The sequence below is a fragment of the Molothrus aeneus genome, chromosome 14, assembly GCF_037042795.1.
Source record: "Molothrus aeneus isolate 106 chromosome 14, BPBGC_Maene_1.0, whole genome shotgun sequence".
In the NCBI taxonomy this organism is placed as follows: Eukaryota; Metazoa; Chordata; class Aves; order Passeriformes; family Icteridae; genus Molothrus; species Molothrus aeneus.
The window spans coordinates 11,544,847-11,568,227 of NC_089659.1; the positions used below are offsets into that span (position 1 = coordinate 11,544,847).

A 23,381-nucleotide genomic window follows, 5' to 3' on the forward strand; every position below is an offset into this window, starting at 1 on the left:
GAGCACAGCCAGTAGTGGAGCAGTTTGCCTCCTTGAGACCACATTAGCCTGAGGCCCAGAAAGGCTGGAGGGACTCTTTGCTTCTTCCTCTTGAGTTTTCTAGAAGTCTGGTGTGGCAGCATCCAGTAATGCCTACTTACTTGGAAACAAAACTGAAATGGTCCTGCTTTAGGAATCACCTTAGTGGGCTTGCAGGATTCTGAGAACAAAACAAAGCTGTTTAGGTCTGGTTTGCTGCAGGTGACAGAGCCAACATCATGCTGGGAAGCCTGTCCTGTTTGAGGGCAGTGACAGCAGATCATGCTGTTTTCACATGGGAAAGGTGAGGAGAATGTTAGTGCAGCTGCCCAAAGGGGTTTGCCCTGGTGCTCTTCCCCCACTGAACCCTGAACAATTCCAGCTCAACTGTGCTCAAGTGTTCCTGCTTTCTGGGTTTGGCACAGGGTGAGTGCAGGGCTTTCTGCTCCTATTTCCACTCTCCTAGTGCAGAGTTGGCTGTATTCCTGCTGCTAGGGCACAGGCTGGCATGTCTGGATGCAGTCACTTCTGCTACTTCTGCCACTTTTGTTCACCAAAAGATTCTGATTCTTTCACCAAATCTGCAGGGTTTCTTTTTCCAGTAAGAAGTTATTTCATCAGAAATTGCCTGCCCAGCTCCAGCTGTGATTGTTCAGATCTGGGGCACTCCAAGAGCTCAGCAAATCTGCCCTTTGCTGTCATGAGCTGCAGCCCCAGGCTGGTTTCTTAAGAGCAGCAGCAGGATGCTGTGGTCATTGTGGGATCCTTGGACATCTGTCAGGAAGTGCTGCTGTACTGAGTTGCACGGGGGTGGGGGGAGCCCTTTGAAATGGTTCAAGGGGAGCTGATGGCAACGTGTGCTCATGTGCCTCTCCAGGCAGGCTCTGCTTCCTGTTTTCTGACAGAGCCAGACAAGCAGAGTGCTTGCAGAGAGACTGGATTCTTGCTGCTTGTCGCTTCAGCTAGCGGTGCAGGTGATCAAAGAGCTCTTCTCAAGCACATCATTCTCCATCTGTCTCTGATTTCATTCTTTCTAGAGAGCAAAATAACATTTAAATGTGAAACTTGTTGTTAGACCTGCCCCAGTACTAAGGGGTCCCTTGGTGCAGTATTTATCAGCTGATGATCTCGTTTCCAGTTGTGGTCTGAGTGTGTTTTCTAGCTCTAATGCCACTGCAGATAGGCCCACATCTTCAAAAACAGCCTTTGATCATGAACCTGTCATCTCTGTGCACGCAGCCATCTGTGCCAGGACGCGTTGGTTTGTGAAGCAAACAGCTTTCTGCACCTGCACATCTGTGAGCCTGCTTCCTTTCCTTCAGCAGCATTATTTATGAGCTGACCCCTGGGACATGGGGCTGCTGGTAATGCTGGCAAGAGGGCTGGTGGCAAGTGGAAATTCTGAGTGTGCACTGAGAAGCTGAGGGTGCTTTTGTCCCTGGTCACTGTGCTCGAAGGGTGTACGTGGCACTGAGGCTCAGCTGCTCTGGGTTCAGCTCCTCATGACATGGGGCACAATCACTCACCTTTACCCTTCTGCCTTGGCTTTTCCATGGCTTAGAGCATTTTTATCCAAACTCACCAAGGCACTGGGAAGCCAGGGTGCATTGGTCTGTGAAATGCCCAGCTGCTATCCTGTGCCTTACAGCCTGACCAGCACCTGAAGCTCAGCCTGCTGTCTGCTCCAAGTGATGTCTCCCCAAGGCATTCAGCTGTGCTGGGCAGTGGTGCTTGGCCCTGCAGGCCAGGATGGGCAAGGGAAGGAGAAACCAGGTGCAGGAAGGGATCAGGTTCTGGCCTTCAGGGTAAATAAAGACACAAGAGAAAGCAGGAATTGCATTTTGCTGGTCCTAGGAGAGGAGCATTACCCCTGTGCAGCTCCTCTTGCTCTTGCCAGTGGGTGTGGAAGAGCCTGTGGGGTATCCATGTTGAGTTCGTGGACAGCCACAGGCTTGGTTTTGTTTTAAAAACATGGAGATCAGATTGCAGAGGAATAGAAGGTACTTGGCTAAGAGTTTTGCCAGCATGGTTCCAACATCCAGGAAATTAATTGGGTAAAGGATGAAGAGTTGAAAAAGAGGCAGCAGCTATGAGGAAGTGGTTGGGATCTGCCAGCTCCCTGAGGAGCACTTTGTGAAAGCTACAGGCTAGTGCTGAGGGCACAGCAGGGAGCTGGGCTCCACCAGGGCAAATTTCATGCTGATGGGCAAAGTTAAAAAATCCTGAACCCTTCACATCTGGAAATATTTTAAGTGATTTGGAGAAGGCTTTTACCAAAGATGAGTGTTCTGCCTCCACACGTTTGCAGAAGGAGTGGGCAGAATGCAGGAGGGACAGCAGAGGAAGAAAGGAGCCCTGTTTGTTCCTCTTTCTGCCCTTCTTCCCTAAAAATCCAGAAGCTTGTGTAGATGTCAGAACCCTTGTGGTCAGGTCCAGGATGCCAGTTCCCATGTCCTGATTCCCTGCCTCCTCCTTACCTGCTTGTGTCCACCCTTTCTCGTGCACTGTCTGGAGCTCCAAAGGAGTAGAGCCTTGTACCCCTCAGGCACAAACTCTCATCTCTCTCTGACTGTGCTCTTTCCATGTGCAGAGAATCCTGGAGGATTTCCTGCATGCTCTCTGCAGCCAGCTCCCATTTCTCCTGGACACTCCAGGTGCTGCCCTGGGCTCCTCTTCAGCCTCACTAATGCAGTCATACAGCATCCAGGGCTGCATCAGGATTAAGGGTCCTTCTTTCTCCCTAACTGCAAACAAAAGATAAATTAACTATTTATTATAATGTGTGCAGCTTGAGAGCCTGTGTTCAACAAAGATTATTAGGAAACCTGAAATAGCCTATTTAGCTTCAACTAGAGTTATTTTACATCTCTGAAGGCTTAGCACAGTTAGCCTTTGGTCTGGTCATGTATCTCCTGGGTGTTGATGTTACTGGGAAAATCTTACTGGTCCCTTCTGTTGGGAACGATTTTTGTGTGGTCAAGTTTAATAAGACACATCATATGCCTGTTCTTGAGGGAATTTGGCTTTAGCCTGTCATTTAGCTTTAATGTGTTGCTCCAGGTAAAAAGGTCAATGTGTCTGGCTTTGTAAGCAGGCCATTATGGTGGTTAAAAGAATGCTTCAATGGCAAAACTACTGGAAAATAGAGGAAAAGCACAGAAAAATGTCCTTTGGGGCTGAGTTGTTCTTGCTGCCTCTTCTTTTTTTTTTTTTTTTTCCCTTCAGCTAGTAAGTGCTGACTGGGATGTTTTGCAACAAGGTAAATTAATTTTCAAGTTTGTGGTACTCCTTTTAACTGATACAAGGATACCTTGCAGCACCACTCATTTCCTATTAAAGTGAGTGAGATGGCAAAACCTGGGTGTGTTTCACTGGGTGTTGTGCACCATAGCCAGCCAGCTCTGAGGGGGCCTTTCTAAATCAGGCAGTTCTCCCTGAAAAAGGGTATTTCCTTCTAACATAATTATTAAACCTTGTGCTTCCACTAGTTGTCTTATTGTGCACAATGTTGTAGGGGCAGAAGAGGACGTCTGCCCTGGCGAGACTGAAACAAAGGGAAAACAGGCAGGCAGTGCCTGGAAGATGATGTTTGGGGTGTGCTAAGCCCCAGCATGCCAGGGGCCTCATGGATGGCTTGATGTTAGGAGGGGAGAAAGCCCATGGTCCAGACAGGACAGCCTCACAGCTGTAAGGAAGGAGCAGATCCCAACCCTGGCTTAGGCTGGAGTTTGATTTGTGGCAAGTCACCTCTTTCTTGGCTTTGGTTTCCTCCCAGCAGGACCCTCCACAGGACTAGGAAGACAGATTGTCTGATGTGTGCACTCAGTGCTTTTCCAAGTATTTAAGTAATGGAGTGTTAGGAACGATTTTATTTTTGTTTGAATCTGGGTAGTTTCCCTGAGACTAAATTACTGCGTGCAGAAGCCATAAATGGGGGAGTAATAGGAACTGTCTGAGCTCCCTGAGGAGACAATGTGCAATTTTTATGCCCGAGTGGGGACATTTTTGATTCTTTAGGTCAAAGCCTAGCAATTCATTGGTTTAGACCCATGGATCAGGGTGATTCAGTTGTCAGTTTAAGAGCAGATCACTCAGCTGCAGTCTCATAATCCCGGGGTAACTCTGGTCCCTGCTCAAAGCAGGGTCAGCCATGGGATCAGACCAGGTTGCTCACAGTGTCCAAAGACAGAGGTTGCTTTGCAGCCCTGGGGCTCCATGATCTCTGGTCCCCTAAGGAGCCTCCTGCTCTCTTTTTTTGTTACAGAATGAAGAGGAGGAAATCAAGCTGGAGATAAACATGCTGAAGAAGTACTCCCATCACCGGAATATTGCTACATATTATGGGGCTTTTGTAAAGAAAAGTCCTGCAGGCCAAGATGATCAGCTCTGGGTAAGTGTTTAGTGTCATTTCTGCTCATCAGATTTACAGCTCCTTCTTTAGAGTTCCAGCATGCTTGGCTTGGACTCTGTCTCAGTGAAGCTCTGAAGTCATTGTTCTGAAGAATAACATATAAAAGAGAAAAATTACTCCTTCCTAGACATCTTCCATCCCTATGATTTCCTTTGAGGATGGGCATAAAGTATGTTATGATTCATGTGACTGCTGCTGTCATTCTGATTTGTTGCTTGAACCTTTTTTTTCCAAATTAAATTTTTCTCTAATTTTTTTTACTGAAGTGAAAGAGCTTGTCATTTTTGCCTTCTCTCATTCTTGTTGATTTCCTCTCCTTTTTTCAAATAAAAAAAAGGAAGCAGAGGAATTGGCAATAAAGAAAAGAAGAATAATGAATCCTCCAATTTTTTAGCTGCGAGATTTTTGAAGTGTTGTGGCAAAATGAGAAATTTCAAATTTTTAAAAAATTCCCATGTTTTTCAGTGCTGTTAACTCTTGCTTTTCCAATTTTGTATATACTAAAAAAACCAAAAAAAACCCAAGAAAACCCCCCAAAAAACAACAAAAAAAAAACCCAACAAAAAACCAAAAAAAACCCTACCTAAAATATGCAACAGGAGAGGAGCACTAGTGAGGTTTTTATTTATTTAGCAGTGTGTGTGATTCAGGAAATGAGATTTTTAGTCACTTGGCACCCGAGGAGGCCACATGCAGTTTGCCCTGCCATAGAGGGCCATGGGGGGAGTGGGTGTTTGCAGGTGCTCTCCCTCTGGCCTGGCAGGGCTGGGTAAAGGTGCCCTGTGTGTGTTTGTCTCCTGCAGCTGGTGATGGAGTACTGCGGGGCAGGCTCTGTCACCGACCTGGTGAAGAAGACAAAAGGGAACTGTTTCAAGGAAGACTGGATTGCTTACATCTGCAGAGAGGTTCTCAGGGTGAGTCCTGCCAGCAGAGCTTCGCTGCTCATTTGCAACAAAAAGGCCTTTCCAAGCCTTTGGTTGCTAAAATAGGTCACCAATGAGCATTATTGTTTAAAGGTTGTGATCCATGGGGCTCGTGGGCTATGGTCCTTGAGTTCAGAGGAGCCCTGAGAGGCAGCATGATGGCTGCTTGACATCCCATATTGTTGTAGCTAATCCCATTTTCTGTATGAAGGGCAGAACATTCCTCTTTCCTATGGCAAATAGCCATCTTCTGAAATTCCAGACACTGGGCACCTAGAAAAGGAAATAAATTTTCTGTTTTCAATGTCTGCCCTCCACATCAGGAGATCTTCAGCTCAGTGCTTCAGCTGTTCGTGATTGTAAGATTTTTCTGTCCATAATTCCTTTACCTGCACACACTCAGAAGTCTCTTTTCCACACTGTTGGAGGCAATGGTGACTAAACAGCATTCCAAAATCTTCAAGGTGGCCCTGCTGGGACAGTATTCCCCAAGAAAATCTTGGGGCTATATTTCATTCTATGCAGGCTTAGGACTGCTTGCTTTCTTCTTCTTTCTTTTCTTTTTTTTTTTTTTTTCCTGGAAAGTACAGAGGATAAAACAATTCCCAAGTGTAATCTAGTGAACTAGCCTGGAAAAAAAATTTGATGTTAGAGCCAGTCATTCTAAATTCAAAACCCGTTACAGAGTTACTGATCTGTCTTCCCTAAAATAGAGTTTTGCATCTTTTCTAAATAATGATAAGATAAATCTCTATTCTGGGAGTTGGAATTTAGATGGCATGCTGAAGTAATGCTTGAATGGGGTAAAACTTTGTTCCTGGGGCATAGCAATTGAGAAATGTGCTCAGCAGAGAATATTGGGATTTGGCACTAGCCTGAGGATTATGATCATCGTATCTGGAAAGTGTGAGGAGTTCTTCTGCAAAATAAAAAAAAACCTTAGTGGTGTGGTCAGATTGTTCTTCATTGGTGTGGCTGTAATGTCTCTGTTAAAGCAATTGATGCTAAAACATTTGGTTTATGCTCATGCAACTGAGAACTGTAACAGCATGTTGGTAAAACAAGGGATTGGATTTAATCATGCTTGTTTCAAGACAAAATGGCCCAGTTGCACATGGATTGACAGTGCTTCCTTCTGGAAAATTTACAAGCTGGGTGGAAGCTCCATTTGAAGGCATTAATATTAGAGAGGCTAAATACTGTGAGTGAAGAATCCCTGGATTGCTATAATGGATTATTTCAGTGTGCTCCTTTATGGCTATGATAGTTCAACCATAGGCAATTTTGAAATGCAGGAAGAGACAGCAAATATTAGCTGATTGAAAACAATATTTGCTGCATTCAAAAAGAGGTCTGACATGGTATTTTTAACTTTCTCTAGTCCATTTACCACTGAATTTAGCATTTTGTTGAATGCAAAATTTAGGCCACTACAACCAGCCAGCTGCTGTCTCTGGTCCTCATACAGAGAATTCTGCTTTGCTCTTTCTCCCTTTTGTTTGCTTTTAGCATAGAGTGTAAGGAGCATCCCTTGATTCTGAGACAGAAGTTTACAATATTGCTACCTCATTCTCTTCACACTTCAATTTAAATATTGCTACAATAATTTTAAAATATTGCTATACATCTCTTCCCATGAGATGCTGCACCACTGTCAGGCCTGTGGTGAAGAAGAGAATCAAACTTACGGTTGCTGTCCTCTCTCCTCCCTGAAAATGTTGCAAGTAACATCTAAAGGACTTTCCTTATGAATAAAGACTGAAAAGGCCAAAAGTGTAAAAAGGCAACAGTGCCATAGTCAGGGTAATGTTAGGAAGAAAGAATAAGTCTGGTTTTCTTTTAGGGATTGGCACATCTTCATGCTCACCATGTCATCCATCGAGATATTAAAGGGCAGAATGTTCTTCTCACAGAAAATGCAGAAGTAAAATTGGGTAAGTTTCCTTAAATGTGTGCTAGAAACCTTTTTGTTAAAATGTAAGAGTTCCATCTTGACTCAGAGAGACCTTTCAGTAACCTAAGTGCAGGATGTGTGCCAAGTATCATTAATGCTTGTGCTTACAAGGTGTGTGTAATGTAGAAAGAGTTGAAAATGTGAAGTGTTCAGCAAAGTAAAATGTAAACTGTTCTGCAAGGGTGTCCCTCACAGCCTGAGGGCAGTACAGGCAGTCACACTCAGAGCCAGCCCAGGAAGTCTCAGCACCATCAGGCTTTCACAGAGGATCCTGCCATGTGAAAGACTTCCAGAGTAAAAACGTTGGGGGAACAAATTTTGCTAATCCATTTTTCTAAAGGGAGCAGACTTAGAGATTTGCATGAGCCTGACAATAAGTGGAATTACTTGTGAGTAAGGGCTACCACTGAATAACAGTCATCTCTCAGAAGAGTTGGAGGGTTTACTCATTTCCTTTTATTACTGTGACATGTCAGTGTTGACAACTTCTGACTTCCTAAAACTAAACTCAAGTACGTATCTCTCTTGAGATGTCTTTCATGTTTTGGAAAGACATCACAGGGAAGTGTTTTAAAGGAGAAATCTCAAGAGGAACACTTCTTTTTGATGATCTTTACAGTCCCTCTCTCTTTAACTAAAACAATTCACTGTAGAGTTGGAAAACAACAAATAGTAAACATGGCTTGTGGATGTGGGGTAGCATGCTTGGTTGGAGCAAGTAAAAATAGGTACTTTAAATTACATTATGGTTTAACTTTGTGGCAAACACCTGGCTTCACTGAAGTCAAAGGGAGTTTTGCTGTCAAATTAAATGAAGGCAGGATTTTGCTTGTAGTCTCTAAATCATATGTACTAATTGTCAACTGTTCCCTCTTAAACCAGGTGGGATGGGGGTGTTGTGTGTTTTTATGGTCTTGTGTAATTACTACTTCCACCGTTCTTCATGTGGCTGACAAAACAGTTAAACCTAAGCTCTGGGTAAAAATGAAACACATTTACTGAGTATAATGATTTTAAAAAAGAAGGAAAAAAAGTTGTTTCCAGAGAGATTTAGCTCATGTGTCTTAAGGAAGAGAAGCTCAAAAGCCAAGAGATTCTCAGTTGAATTCTGTTGCACCTCTGTGTGAGAGTGTGCACTTCCCATCAGACACACAGGATGATCCCAAAGGTCAGCTCCACCTTCTTCTTGGAGAGGGTTTGCTAAGCAGGCAGATGAAATTATAGCACTACAAATGATTTTGGCTTACAGATAATCTGCAGAGAGACAACATCAATGAGAAAATCTGCCCCTTGATGGTAGCCACGGGGCTGTGTCCTTTCAGTCCTTCTCTTTCCCCGTCCTTTGTCTCCTCTGTGAACACCACTCCAGTGCTATCCCAGTGGATGCAATTGCTGTATTTTGGGGTTTTGTTCAAAGAGAAATACAATCATATAATTACTGGTTGTATGGACCCTTTTCATATGTGAACAAAGCCATTTTGCTGTGCAGTCCTTATGAAAGTACCACCCTTTTCAGCACAAAGAGAACCACAGGGTTCACTCTTCATAATGATCTAAGAGGAGAATAAAGTAGTAGATTCTCCAGTTTGTTCTGAGACAGTGTATGAATGTAGAGAAAGATTTATTCCAGACACCTCAGAATGAAGTGATATGGTGGTTCTTTCCAGCTTTCACAAGTGGCTATATTAGACACATCCAAATTTGCCTTGTGTGTAGATACTATTTTTTCTTTCAGTCTAGTTGAAGACCTTGAGTCCTACTCAGTGTAGCATTTAAATTAAGCATAAATTAATCCATAATATCTTGTAGAGCAATTCCTCTAACCCACCAGGCAGATTTAGCATGCTAAATAATTTATAAATAATTTAAATAATAATTCAGCATTATTTAATTCTTCTGTCAAAAAGAAGGGAAAAAAAGAAAAGAGGCAGTTAAATCTCAACTATTGGATAAGACATGCTGGAGGAGCTCAGATTTCATATATTGTGTATATATATATATATATATATATGAATATATATTGTAGGGCAAAGGTTTGATGTTCTAAACAGTATGAAAGTGACCAAGCACATGCTCTGCCATGTGGATAAAACTTGTTGCTAATTTCTTTATCTCTTCTTGGCTTTTCAGTGGATTTTGGTGTAAGTGCTCAGCTGGACAGGACAATTGGGAGAAGAAACACATTTATTGGCACCCCATATTGGATGGCACCAGAGGTCATTGCTTGTGAGGAGAACCCAGACTCTACATATGATTACAGAGTAAGTGTTAAACACTCCATAAGGTAAGAAAACATGTGGGTTATTGCTGAAATCCTGCTCATTTGAAAAGTTCAAGCTTCCTGCCTTATAAAGCACAATAATACTAGAACTGTACAGACAGAAGAATTTGTAATATGTGGGTGGCAGCTCTTTTTAAGAGTGAGGTTTCACTGTGAGTATTTTTTCTGAATTTTTAGTACATGAAATACACTTTCATGAACTTCTCTGCAATAAAGAAAAGTACTAAGAGTTTGCAGGTCTGGGTAGAAAAGAAAGGAAGGGAGGAGTTCCAAAGGAATACTTGAAGTAGTGTAATATAATATGGCAAATTACTGCACACTGTGGTAGAGCTGTTTTGCTCTGTACTCAGCTGTGAATCCTGAGTTAATTGGCAGTAATTAGTATCCCTTTGCTCATTCATGAACATGTGACTGGAAGTGGTTTCCCATCCTGGAATGGTTTCTGGTCAGTGGCAGGGTGGCTGTGGCACAGAATTTCCTGTATTTCAGTTTGTGGGCATTGCCATGCAGCATGTTTTCCAGGGACGGTTTTCTGAGCAGGAATCCTCTGGGTGACCCTGCAGTCACTCTTTTAGTTCAGGTGCTCTCTCCATTGCCACTTTGCATCTCTCCTTCCAGCTGTGGCTTCAGCAATATTTATGAGAAGAACCTGTTACTGCTTCCATTTCCTGGTGATTCAGAGGCTGTGATTCTCCCTTGCTGAGACCTTCTGTGCTGCACTGGCCCAGTGAGGTCATGTTGTGTGTGTCAGTATGACTAAAGAATTTATTTTTTTTTCCATATTATACCAATCTTCTACTGAAACCCCAAGAAATTAATCTCTTGTCTTCATTCCCTATCCCCAGTTGATTTCCTTCTCTGAATGTGTACTTACCAGAAAATAAAATCAAAAAGAATGTGCAGCCCTAATTCTTGAGCTTTCTTTGCCTTCAGTAATAATCCTAGTTTGTCTGCTCCCAAACAGATACTGCAGATGGTAGTTTAAAACTGATCAGCAGAGGGTTTTGGAAGCACTTTTGCAAACAGTGCTGTGACTCCGAGGGTGACACAGAGCTTCTCTTTCCACAAAGGCTTGTACCTGGTAGGAAGGGCTAAGTAGCAGGAAGCTGGTCTGGAACTTCTTGCTCTTCAAAAAAAAACCAGAGCAAACAAACAAGACAAAACTAGTACAAATATATCCACATAAATGTATTTGTATGCACACTGAGCTTTACAAACACTGCTGTCATCCTCCCTTACACCTGTCTGCCTCTCATGCTTTGGAACTCCAAACCAAAATTCCTTGTAGCCTGGATGTTTCCCTCACTGTCCTCAAAACCTGCAGTACTACCCCTTGAAGACTTAATTTTCAGTCATTTCCTTAATTACAAGTCAGGATTGTGGATCTGTGAAATCCCCACCAGTTTTGTTGCTGAATCCCTCCACAAACTTTGATGTGAGCTGGCTTTCAGCTTGTGTGAAGAGTTCAGAGCAGCTGGACTGAGAGGGCTCTGTTGATAAAATTACATTTAGAGTGCTGGGCTGGGCATGAGCTGCTATTCATGTAATGCCTTATTCCTTCTAACCTCTGAAGGTTTTCTGTCTCTCTGGTTTTTTTTAAAGATAAGTTTTAGAGAAGCTCTGCAAGTTGGTTTGACCGTGTGCCTCTCATTTGGCTACATTTAGATACAAAGAATAGTGAAATAATGCACATGATTAATCAAGTGGAAACGTGTGAAGTTTTTACAGACACTGATGGTGGCTGCAGTTTACTTTCCATGATCAAAACCTGGCCCTTGGCATCCAGGTCAGCTGATAAAGAGAACTCCACTCTGTTAACTGAGCTGAACATACGTTGTGGCACAAATCTGACTGCACAATGTACTCTTCTCTCCTGTGCCCAAAAACGTGTGACCGGAGACTTTGTACAGAAAAAATCAGACCCCAAGGTCTGACTACAATTCTTGTTCCATCAGTGCAGAAACTCAGCAATGACTGTTCTGAAACAAGCATTAAAACCAAGAATAGTTTGTTTTTGGCCAGAAGGAGAAGGGTGAGGCACTGCTGTGTCTTGCTGCCTCATGGAAACAGATTTAGGACATATATTTAAACAGTGCCTGCTATATTCTGTCTGGCTCTTGTTTTTTGAATGCAGAAGGTCTCATTTTGGGGCTGGCTGCTTAAATGATGGATCAGAGTTGCATGGGGAATAGGAAGCTTCTGGCTATTAGCACGTTTCCTAAACGTTCAGTAGGGGCTGGGAAGGGAGCAGAATATTTTTCACTCCAAGTAAAACAATATGATCCAGGAGAGATCTAGGGAAACTGTAAAAAAAAAAAGAAAAAAAACCCAAACCCAAGAAGAAAACAAACAAGCAAAGCAACCAACTTGGATGATGCTGCAAGCTGCAATGAGCATTGTTTCTTTTCCTGCAGAGTGACCTGTGGTCCCTGGGAATCACTGCTATTGAAATGGCTGAAGGAGCTCCTCGTAAGTGATTTGGTATAAAGGTGGGGCTCTTCTATGCTAAAATAACTCATGCTTGGCTAATGCATAGAATTCTGGTTCTATCTGTACCTTTAAAAACACTCTGTGACTTTTTCTCATTTGGACTCTTTTGCTTTCTTCTTCCTTTTAGACTCCTTCTTTCTGTATTTTGGTTCCTTGCCTTTATTTCCTGGGAAAACAAAACTTCTTTTCTTAAAGCTCTTGTTAGCATCAGTTGTTGATTGCTGCCTGTGGATACAACTAAGCAGAAGTGATTGATATGTTAGCAGAAAATATTGTCAGGAGTGCCTTTGGGTTTAAGTCACTAAAAAAAATTAAGGCAGTGGAAGAAGGTAGGCCTAAAGGTTATTTTTTTTTCTCTGAAACTGACTTGTTTCTCATAGATTTTGGGACTAATGTGGCATTTACTCACATGTAATGGCTTTGATCCATGACCACACTCAGCCTGAGAGCAGATTGCCACAGTTTCCCAGCCTGCTGCCCCCTCACTCCCCCAGAGAGCCTCTTGCAGGTCAGGCAGAGACCTGTGGGTGCAAAGTCCTCGTGCATTTTTGTTGGCATGGGGGGCTGGTGGCTTTTCCCAGCTCCTGCAGAGCAGATGGGATGTGTGGGGTACCTGGTCACTGCTGAGAGCAGGGGAGATGAAATCCATCAAACTCTGGCCTGAGCCTGAGAGCACGTAGGCTGTTTTTAAACAACCCACTTGGCTGCTCTCCCATCAGACTTGGTTTTTAGCAGGAGCCAGCTGGGGTTCAGGAGCACTTTAGCCTGACTGAAGCTTAGTCCCAAGACATGAGTCCATGGGGAGTTTTCTTTGGGAGAGATTTTGTAATTCTGCATGCCAGTTCCTCATGTATTTGATGTTTTCCCTAGTTTTGACAGGGAAATATTGTGTATTATATTCTGTTGCCTTGTGTTTTGTTTACTGTAGTACAGCAGTGTCTGGGACCCAGAGCTAGAAACCAGACTTCTGCCCCCCATTGCCACTGTATCATGTATTATTGAACATACCAAGGAAAATGTCAAAGTCAGAACCAAATGTGAGAATGGCAGGTGGAGGCAGACTGAGAAATTAATAGAAGGTAGGGAAAGCTTTACCAGAGCTTCTCACTTCTACTGGTTCTGTGATGCTTTAAGTCCATTTCTGTTAAAAGCATCGCTGCTGAACACCTAAATATTATAAGAAATCAGCCTCCATGCAGTTCCAATCAGTTGTCATTCAGTAGCTCTATTTGGTGAAGGAAGAGACCTTTTACGTTCAACATTTCTGCCTGCCAGATAGAACACACTCAAAATTCCATACCAAGTGCCTGGGATAGATGAGATGTGATGGTATTTGCTTTCTCCTGAGTTCCCTGTAGCTTCAGCTTTCCACAACAGTAGCCCTGAAGAGAAGTAGAGTGGGCTGGAGAGAAGGTAGCTTCTGAATGCAGGGATGGAATCTGTGACCTGGGAATGGTGCTCCCACTCCAGAGCCCAGGATGGATGAAATGTGTGCTCTGTCATTCTGCTCTGTGCCACAGGGCAGGTTGTGAACTCTGTCCTTTTATCAGCTTTTCTTCATCCTGGATTTTCTCAAATGCCATAAAAAATGTGGCAAAGGATTTGGTCAAAATAGAGCTTATCATTTATCAGAAACCAGAAGCCAGACATAATAACTAGATAAATATTTCAACATAATAACTAGATCAATATTTTAATCTGAGCTTTAACTTTTGTGTATGTGCAAACACGCATTTGTGTATGGGAAAGATGAGCTTTTTTTTGTCCTTCTGAAGCTATATATATATAGAAAATACGAATAAAGTTGTACTTGTTCTTGCTTTGCAGCCTTTCTTTTGAATGTCTTTTAGCTGGAAATCTCTGTGTACTCAGAGACTTGATTTCTTGGCTGTAGTGTGAATTTGGTTGGCTCCTGGTGGGGTTCTGGGGCAGATGCTGTGATTTGGAAGTGGAGGTGTTTGGAAGTGGAAAGTGAGGTCACAGGGGGTACATGCATCCTTCCATAATTTGTGGTTTCCTTTGCAGCCCTGTGTGACATGCATCCCATGAGAGCACTCTTCCTCATCCCAAGGAACCCGCCCCCAAAGTTGAAATCCAGAAAATGGTAAAGAGATGTGTAAAAAAACCTGTATTTTTGCTGCAGTGGGCTTAGGAGGGCTTTTAGCTCTCTTGTCCAGAAACAATGATTTTGTTAAAACATGTAGTTATCTAGGAGGTGATTCCTAAGCTGTTTCTATGAGCTGGATTGAACCAGAGAGCAGATATAGTTGACCTTTGGGAAGCAACACCTTTCTTTTTGAACTCTGCCTGAACTGTGGCAGTTGTTTCATTTTGGTATCTATGGCTGAAATTGCAGGGTAAGCAAGGAAGGCTTAGATGTGCTGCTTGGGGTCAGGGCTTTATCAGATTGCTTGGACATTCTGGGGCTAATGGCAGTCACCTGCCCTACAGAGAATTACTTTTTGTTTTAAATTAAGTGTATAAAGAAAATCTTCACCTTATCAAAAGGTCAAGGGCATTTTTGAAAGGCTTGTGTTGGCCAGATTGTGGTTTTGTTGATCAGGATGTAAATTCAAGGTAACAACTCCTCTGAGAGGGTGGTTAGGTGGAGTTCACCTTCAGCACTGTGCTGGTCACAGGAGTCTCACTGGTGCCAGAACTCAAATTGTTTCTCTCAGTTCCTGTGTAGAAGGAAACCTTGCAAAGTTAGTGCTTTCCACCACTCAGGTAGTGCTTGGACCACAAGCAGGAAAGGATTATTGCTTTTTCTCCACTGTTGTGTCTTTTTTAGGTCAAAGAAGTTCCTAAATTTTGTTGAGAGCTGCCTTGTAAAGCATTATTTGCACCGTCCATCCACGGAGACCCTGCTGAAGCATTCCTTCATCCGTGACATGCAGAACGAGCGGCAAGTGCGCATCATGCTGAAGGACCACCTGGACAGGACAAGGAAGAAAAAAGGAGAAAAGGGTAACATGGCAAAACCAAAATAAAGCACACCTTGGAGAGCATGTCCTCTTCAGATTTTGGCAGCAGAGCACAAGGCAGATGCAGCTGAAATACTAGAACCAGGAAAATTGAGAAAGCGTTGTCCTCGATAGTGGGGTCATTTTGAAGATCTCTTTGTTGAAGCCTGGGTCATTAATGATGTTTTAGTGCTCAAGTCCTTGGAACCTTGAGTAATTGAGAGCAGCCCTGGTGCTAGCAGGGAGCAAGGACTCCAAGTGAAGTCTGGGTCTCTGCTTTCTTGAGCCACAAGTGTTTCCTGGTCTCTCTGTTCATATTTCTGTCCCAGATCCAATTGATTTACTTGTTGGATCTGCATATAATTTTGTCTTGTGAGTTCTTTGGGGGCAGCAGGACTCTTTAAGTGTTTTGAAGTAGAGTGCACAAAAGAAGACCTCCAAGCTCCAGTAAAATGCAGATGTTATAACGAATCATTTCCTTCACAGCGTGTATGAAGAAAATTTGTTCCAAATGCCAGCCTTACCCTTCAGAGCAAAAGCTGGAGGAAGCAGTGCAGGAATTTGGGTGATACTTGTGAAAATGCCTGTGCATGGCAGACTAAGGGCTATGCAGAGGGGATAGAGACACATGGCCTGTTGACCAATGACCCTGCCCTCTCTTCCCTTTTCCCCTTCAGCATGTTTTATACTGCCAGAAATGCTGTGAGGATCAGGGACTGTGAGAGCAACTGGGAAAGCACTATGGTGTTGGAAGGTGTCTTATAAATGCTCTGATTTGGCAACAGGAATATTTGCATCTAAAATGAGATTGCTGTTGCAAAGTAGATTTACTGACTCCAGTAGTAGGTGCAAATTCTGCCACCTCTTTCAGCTATGAATCTCAAAGCACACTGAAATGGAAAGATAGTGAGTTGGAATTTCTCAAAAATGCCCTTGAGAGGGGTGGAGGAGTGCAAAGATGTCACTTCTTCATAAATAGTTATATTTTGACCTGAAAATACTATTTTTAATCAAAACTCCTCTGAAAAGGAGAATAGTATGGAATTGCCAGACTACACACTTCAAAATAGTAACAAAAAAAATGAGGTGACAATTTAGCATGTACTACAGCCAACAATGCTAGGTAGGACCAGTTTGAAATTATCCCATAAAAATTGCCTTCATGTCAGTCTTGAAGAAAACTTTAAAACTATGGGTCAGCTTTTAAAACATTGTGCTAAAACTAGTATTAGTTTTTGTTTTCTTTTTTTGCTTATCTAATTATTCCCTTTGATACAAAAGGAAACCTGGATTTACTGGTGGCCTCAGCATAGCCATGACAGCAGAGCAGGGCACTGCAAGCTTTTATGTCCTATCTAAATGTCTTTTTGAGAACCCCTCTGCTGGTGGTGCTGTGGGGGTTGGGTTTCTCTGTGGGTTTAGCCTAATTTGCTCCAGATTATGGAAGTAGGTTAGTTTTGCAAAACCAATACAGTCAGTCATGGGAAAAGGTGGGTGTGTGTAAAGGGGCTGCCCTGAATCATTATCTGAACTAGATTTTGAATTATGTACTTGGATATTTTGCCTTCCCTCAGCCTCTCTCTACAACATGTGATTTTTAAATTCCAGTTCCTCCTTAGCCTGTAGTTCAGGCTGAATGCTCAGGGCTAAAGTTCAATATCATGTCTTAAATAACAGCATCCTCCTCTGGTGTTTGTTTGTTCTCTTTTTTAGAAGAAACAGACTATGATTATAGTGGAAGTGAGGAGGAAGATGATGAGCTGAATGAAGATGAAGGAGAACCAAGGTTAATTTTATTACTGAAAATTTGACTACCCAAGCTGTTCTCATTGAAGGCAGCTCTCCTCAGCCAGGAGAGCTCTCTTAACTTGCTCTGAATCCCGAATCTCCTGGGTCCCCTTTGCTAGCTTTAACTGTTTTGTAGCTGCCAAACATAACTGCTGAGTATGAAATGTCTGTAATAAGCTGCTGCTTTAGTTTCCTTGCAGTAGGGGGGAAACTCTCAAATGAAGGACCCAATGATCAGCTTCAGGCTGGTTTGTAGCGAACCACATGTGGCTGTAGAGTCAACTGCTGGAGATATGTCATGGTTTCCTAACACAGGGCGGCAAACATTCTCAAAGCCCCTCTATTCTCACTTTAATGCTATGTTTTGTCATGTAGAAACCCGCTCTTTGTTTCAGCTCCATCGTTAATCTCCCTGGGGAGTCAACTCTCCGCCGTGAGTTCCTGAGGCTGCAGCAGGAGAACAAGAACCGCTCAGACCCTCATCGGCAGCAGCAGCAGCTGAAGGACCAGGAGAAGTACAAGCAGCAGCTGCTGGCAGAGCGGCAGAAGCGCATCGAGCAGCAGAAGGAGCAGAGGAGGAGGCTGGAGGATGTAGGGGGATGGCTTGTGCTGTTTTTCCATGAATCATCACAAATGAAAAACGTGCCTGTAGGGAGTAGGCTTTGCAGGGCAAGAGGGCTGTGTTAAATTGTCAGCTCAGCCTGGATCAAGTCTGGCACCTTGGGAGATCTGTGTCACTTTTGAACACTGTGGTTTTAGATGGGCTCTGTCCTTTTGCTGCTGATAACCTGCCCTGAGCTCTGTGAGCAGAAGGGAAGGGGAAGGGCATTTTGCTTGAGTAGGTTTGATGGTGGTAGCCCTGATAGATGGGCTGAGAGATCCCCATTTCTTCCTCTTATGTATTTCCCAGTTTGCAGTCTGTTGGTCTGGTCCAGAGTCTTGGCCCCGCTTTTGTTTAAGATATTAAAAGGCAGCTGGTTGCCTTTTCAGCTGCCTGACACACTGGTGTCTTAGAGGCAAAGCTAAATCATAAAATCACAGAATCATTAAGGTTGGAAAAGACCTCTAGGATCCAGCCCAACCATTAACCCAGCACTGAATGTCCACCACTATATCTTGGTGCTAGGTGCCACATCCAGATACCTTTATCAACACTTGCAGGAAAGCTGGTTCCATCTCTTCCCTGGGCAGTCTGTGCCAATGCTTGACCGGCCTTTCAGTAAACAAATTTTTCCTAATATCCAATCTAAGCCTGCCATGGCACCACTTGTTTTTTACCTGGGAGAAGAGCCTGACCCCCACCTGGCTACAACCTCCTGTCAGGGAGTTGTGCAGAGCAGTAAGGTCCCTCCTGAGCCTCCTTTCCTCCAGGCGGAGCATCCTTAGCTCCCTCAACTGCTCCTCATCAAACCTGTGCTCCAGACTCCTCCACAGCTCTGCTGCCTCTCTCTGGACACACTCCAGCCCTTCAGTTTCTCTTTTGCAGTGGCACAACACAAAAATCACCAGCGTGTCTTTTCTCTTGAGTATCTGACATAACTTGAGCATTGTGTGAACACTTCAGAGCAAAATGGGAACACTCTGGGAAAAAAAAACCCTTCCTTCTTGAAATGTTGGGAAGACATTTGTCATTAGATTAGTTGTCAATGGTCAGGGAGATCTCACATGCCTCATAAATAACAGATCTGCCCTGGGCTGCCAAAAGGGCAGAGGTTTCACTTCAGGTTTGGCAGTCACTGTGGTGGCAGCTTGTCCCTGCCCACTTTTGCTCTGTGCTGTGTCAGGTGTCCCCCCTTTAGTGACTGCAGAGCAGGAAATGGGCCTTGTGATTTATGAGCCCTGGCATGAGCAATGGGTGGGTACTAAAGTAAAATAAAATAAGCAATGTTATTCCCTGGCTTTCTCCCAGCACCAGAGGCAAGAGCAGGAGCTACGAAGGCAGCAGGAGTGTGAGCAGAGGTGGCCAGAGGTGAAAGTCAGTCAGAGGAAAGAGGAAAGGGGCAAAGAAGACAAAAGGGCCGTGGAAGATGAATACTTCATAGTAGATGGACAGAGGAAATTGGAAAAGAAGCAGGTATGAAGAGGGTGTTTGCTGACAGCAGTTTGCAGCTCCCTGTTCTGTATCTGATGTCTTTCTCACTTCCCTGAGGGTGTTCCCATCCTCTTGAGTCATGGACCAAGGAGGAACTTCACTAATGCATTTACTGCCTCTTGTTCTCAGATTTAGCCTTCCTTTGAGTTGACTTAGATGTTACTGAGTCACCCTCCATATCTACAGCAGGGACACTGCCTCTCCCACTTTTGTCCCTGCTGTTCCTCTGTGCTGAATTAGTCTGATTAAAATTCCTTTACCCTGACAGCTTCCAGCATCAGCTAAACCTAAGCTTACATCTCCAGTCCCCATTTTGCATTCATGTTGAAACCAGGACCATTTATTTTTCACAAAAACAGTGGAGCAGAGGTTAATTTTAATGCTGAACTGTCATTATCAAGTCTGTCATCTTGACCACAATGTTTTTTTCTAATGTTTCAGCTGCAAATTGATTTGTAATCAAACAGAAGCATGCAGTGTTTGATTAAAGACCTCTGGTTTTAGTGAAAGTAAAAAGAACAAATATGATTTTCTGACCTGCTGTCTAAAAAGCCAAGCAGTGTTTGGTGCCACTTTATTCTTCCTGTTGCTCAGGGTTCTGACTCTTGTGTCAGCCCTGCTGGAATTGTGGTCACTTTGTTCTTTGAAAAGCCACTATTTCCAGCAGGCAACTTGGTTGTCCTCCAAGGTATCATTGTTTCTGAGGTTCAACACTCTCTGCTTTCAGAAGATGGAAGATGTGCAGCACAACAGGAAGATGCACAGAACCCTCCCCAAAGATCAGACCCAGCTGCTGTCTCTCCAGCATGACCACAAGCAGAAGAAGAAGGAGCTTTCCAAGAGTTCAAATGTGGGAGTGCATCCTCCATCAAGCAGCACAGGCAAAGAGGTACTGTCTTGGCCAGGGCAGCATTTTGGTGGTTTGTAGTTTATGATGCTGTAGGAATGCTGAAGCAGAGAGCAGACTGATCTTTAAACCTACATCTGAAGCTTGACCTGTCTTTCTACACACTTATGCTGCAGTCTTCAGTTTCCATTAATATTCAGAGGATAAGGGAAAGGAAGAATTGTTCTGTCACTTCTGTTTGAGTTGAGGGAAGGGTTTGATTGGTGAGTGGACAAATGAGGTTCTTCTGGTCAATAGGTGTCACTCCCTTGTCTTTCAGAGAGGCCTGAAATAAGGTAATGCCACCTGAGGTTTAATAGAGGTCTTTGCCTGATGTTAGGGTGCACAGAACTGAGCCAGGCACAGAACAGCATCCGGCCTCCTGAGCACAGAGATCTGTGCCCCAGCAAGCAGCCTCTGATGCCTTTTCTTGGGTTTTATGTCCCAGGATAAGGTTTGATGGATCAGGGATAGCCACATACAGTCAGCCTGTACTGCAATCCATTTTCCTCCTTTGCTAACTCTGACAGTATTTCTACCCACCAACTCATTCTGGTCACTGTTACCATGTCATGAAAAGCTCTGGGTCCATTTCCATTTCCTCATTCCTAGCATGCTTTTTTATATAATACCAACTGGTTAACCTAGTTCTACAGCTGGTGTGTGATTGTTGTGTCACTGAAGCCTGGGTCAAAATCTCAGCAGCTCACAGGTGCTTCCTCAGTAGAAAAGTGGATCTGATGTTCTGTGCAGTTTTGGCAAAGCACCTTCCCAAAATGCCCAACCAGAGGCATGAGGAGAGCTCATACACATGTAAATAGGAGAAATGCAGTGCAGCTTCTTAACACCTTGCTGTGTCTTCTTAACACCTATCTGTGTCATCTTCTTGTATGTGTGTGCAACTATTCCCTGAGCTGAAATGTCCAGTACTGATAAATAGTTAAATGTAACTGCTAGAATTGGTGAAATGATGAATTTCAGTAACTGAATAGAGTCTACAAACACCTAAGCAGCAGCAGGAAGTTAGGAAAACAAGAGATACTAAGCTCCTTGTTAGAGGAGCAGTTTGTGAAAATGAGAGTAATTCTGTTTGAAGTACAACCTAACTGTCAAAACCACAAATGCCCTGGTTCTAAAGGCTTTATTGTACTGACTGATTAAGCAAATCATTACTGAAATTTGAATGAATTGCTCTTGAAATCAGTATTTGTTTGATGATGGAGGGCTGGGTTTTATTCCAGCTGAGTACCAAATTGAGTGTGGACAGAGAAGTAAGCTGCTTTTTCTAAATACACAACATCAAAGTCAATAGGAAAGCTTTGCATTTTCTAGGCCTTTAATGGGTGAAAATGCAACTCTGATGATTAACTTATTTTCTACTTTTCTGTAGTTAGAAGACAAAAAACCAATAAAATACTGTCTTAGATACTCATCTCTTGTTTTGGCATGTGTTTTGTAAATTACTCCTTGATAGCAAAATGAAGAATTTAGTGTGCAGTTACTGTTAACTTTTAATTTAGTGCAATTAGTTGCTTTTTAGGTTCACAGCATGAGGCTTTTGTCATTATGGCTGCAACAGGATGTTTGAGTTTTAAGGATATTGTACAATATTTTTTTACTTAATCTCAGAACTTCTTGGAAGTCACAGATCCTTCCACTAAATTGATAATTGATGGTACAGAGTTGCCCTTTTTGGTTGAGACTTCTTTGTCAGCAGTCTTAACTATTTGCAATGATCTAAAAATGCTTTAAAGTTGTAACTGTGTTTAACAGGGATAAGTCAGTGATTTTGCTCCTGTTGATACTGAACTTTTCCAGTTCATTAGCCAGAGAAATGTTAGCTCCTTTGTTGAGAGGGACCTGCATGGGGACAGTGGTAGCCTACTCAAGAGTGAGTTTGTTTGTACTTTTTAGGGCTCCCATTTCTAGGACCAGTCATCAATACACAGAAGAGCTCAACAATTATAGTTTCATTGAGACATTAAACACAAACAAAAAATCCTAACGTCCTACAAAGCCTCAAGTTTAATGTTTGGGGGTGCAGAACCCTCTCTTGGGAGTTCCTTGTCTTTGCCATTGTGCTTATCCTGTCCCCAGCAGGTCAGGACAATTTCCCCCTGCACATCTGTGCCCAGATGTGAGCTCACTCTGTGCTGAATCTGGTCCCACCAGCACCAGAGTGAAGGAGCTGGGAGGCAGACTCCAAGCTAGCTCAGTGCCTGGGAGGGGTTGGAGTCAGTTCTGGAAGCCCAAAGTGTCATCTGCATGAGTTTGCATTTGGATCATAAAGCCTTTCATGCCAGCTCCCCTTGGGCACAGAGCTGGGGGGTAAATTGTCATCTCTGGCTTTTACATTTTCTTCCTTGTTTATAGTAAAATTTGCCTTTCATTATTACGAGTTGCAGGTAATGAAAATGTGGCCTCAAGAGTGTGTTCACTGGAGCTAGAATTTTGTGGTTTGGCTGTGGTTGCTTGTTTTAGTAACTGGGTTTATTTTAGGTTTTGGTCTTCTTTTTTTCCACAGTGAGACAAAGTGGAATAATTTTCCACGTCCTCAGCAGTTTCTAGGCTGTGCTAAGAATATGCTTACCTTTCTGATACAGGCACAAACATCCAGATAGTGAGAGATACTGTTAAGAATGCCCACCCTAACACAGATACAGGGTATTTTTTATTTCATTAATCTCTAGTTTACTGTGTAGAGCTGTTTCCAGGCTGTTGCATCAGAGGATATGCTGAAGATTTACATTAGAGAATGGGAATTAGTCATGTTGAACAGAATTGAAAAGCATAGTGGAGTCAAAACCACAGGATAAAGACTTCTGTAATGAGCAATGCCCTCGGGAAATTTATTCCTTTTAGATCATGTTCCTCAGTCTTTCTCACAAGTAGCATACCAAAAGACAGTGTTGAAAGTGTTTTAAGGTAAAAAGCAAAGTGCAGTAATGTCAATGCTGTGGAAGGGGGTAATTAATGCACAGCCAAACAGGCTACACGTTGTCAAAGATAAGTATAGACAGATGATTCCTCCCAGCTAAAATCTCAGCCTGCAGCCAAAGGAAAGGCCTAGAATACAGCAGATGGAAACTCAAGCCCCTCTCCTTGCTGCAGCTTGGAGACTTGATGGAGAAGGAAGGGCTGCAAATGGAGAGGAAATGGTGGTTTGTGCTGTGCCAGGGCTGTCCTCCTTGGTGGGAAGGTCCATCAGAGGTGGTGTGCTCTGTGCTGTCATGGGACAGCATCCAGCCCATGAGCCTGGGGCTCTCTGTGCAATGTGCTGCTGCTTTTGTCCTTCGCAGGCCGAGGAGCGAGCCAAGCAGAGTGACGGCGCGCAGCCCTCGCTGTGGCCAGCGGCGCTGGGACACGAGGCCACCGCGCAGCCCAGGATGGGATCCGGGAGCAGCTCCAGCCCCTGCACCCCTGCCCCACAGAGAGCCCTGCTCGTGCAGGTACTGCACTGCCTGGGGAGGGACAGGGGTGGCTCTAGGCATGACGGGCTGCAGAGGAGGGTGGGTTATTGCAGCTCAGCTGCTTTCAGAGCGTGTCACACTGCCTCACCAGGCTGCAGCGTGGGC

General features: G+C 43.6%; 1 protein-coding gene across 1 annotated transcript in view; it reads left to right on the forward strand.

The window, feature by feature from the left end:
- NRK (Nik related kinase) overlaps window positions 1-23,381 on the forward strand; it is an 88,617-nt gene that overhangs the window by 29,074 nt on the left and 36,162 nt on the right. Inside the window, exons 4-15 of the mRNA XM_066559298.1 lie at window positions 4,283-4,408; window positions 5,233-5,343; window positions 7,196-7,286; window positions 9,437-9,567; window positions 12,002-12,056; window positions 14,103-14,181; window positions 14,869-15,044; window positions 16,754-16,826; window positions 17,224-17,419; window positions 18,738-18,902; window positions 19,648-19,809; window positions 23,106-23,255. Of these exons, the coding sequence (XP_066415395.1) occupies window positions 4,283-4,408; window positions 5,233-5,343; window positions 7,196-7,286; window positions 9,437-9,567; window positions 12,002-12,056; window positions 14,103-14,181; window positions 14,869-15,044; window positions 16,754-16,826; window positions 17,224-17,419; window positions 18,738-18,902; window positions 19,648-19,809; window positions 23,106-23,255 (1,515 nt within the window). The remainder of the gene's footprint in view (window positions 1-4,282; window positions 4,409-5,232; window positions 5,344-7,195; window positions 7,287-9,436; window positions 9,568-12,001; window positions 12,057-14,102; window positions 14,182-14,868; window positions 15,045-16,753; window positions 16,827-17,223; window positions 17,420-18,737; window positions 18,903-19,647; window positions 19,810-23,105; window positions 23,256-23,381) is intronic.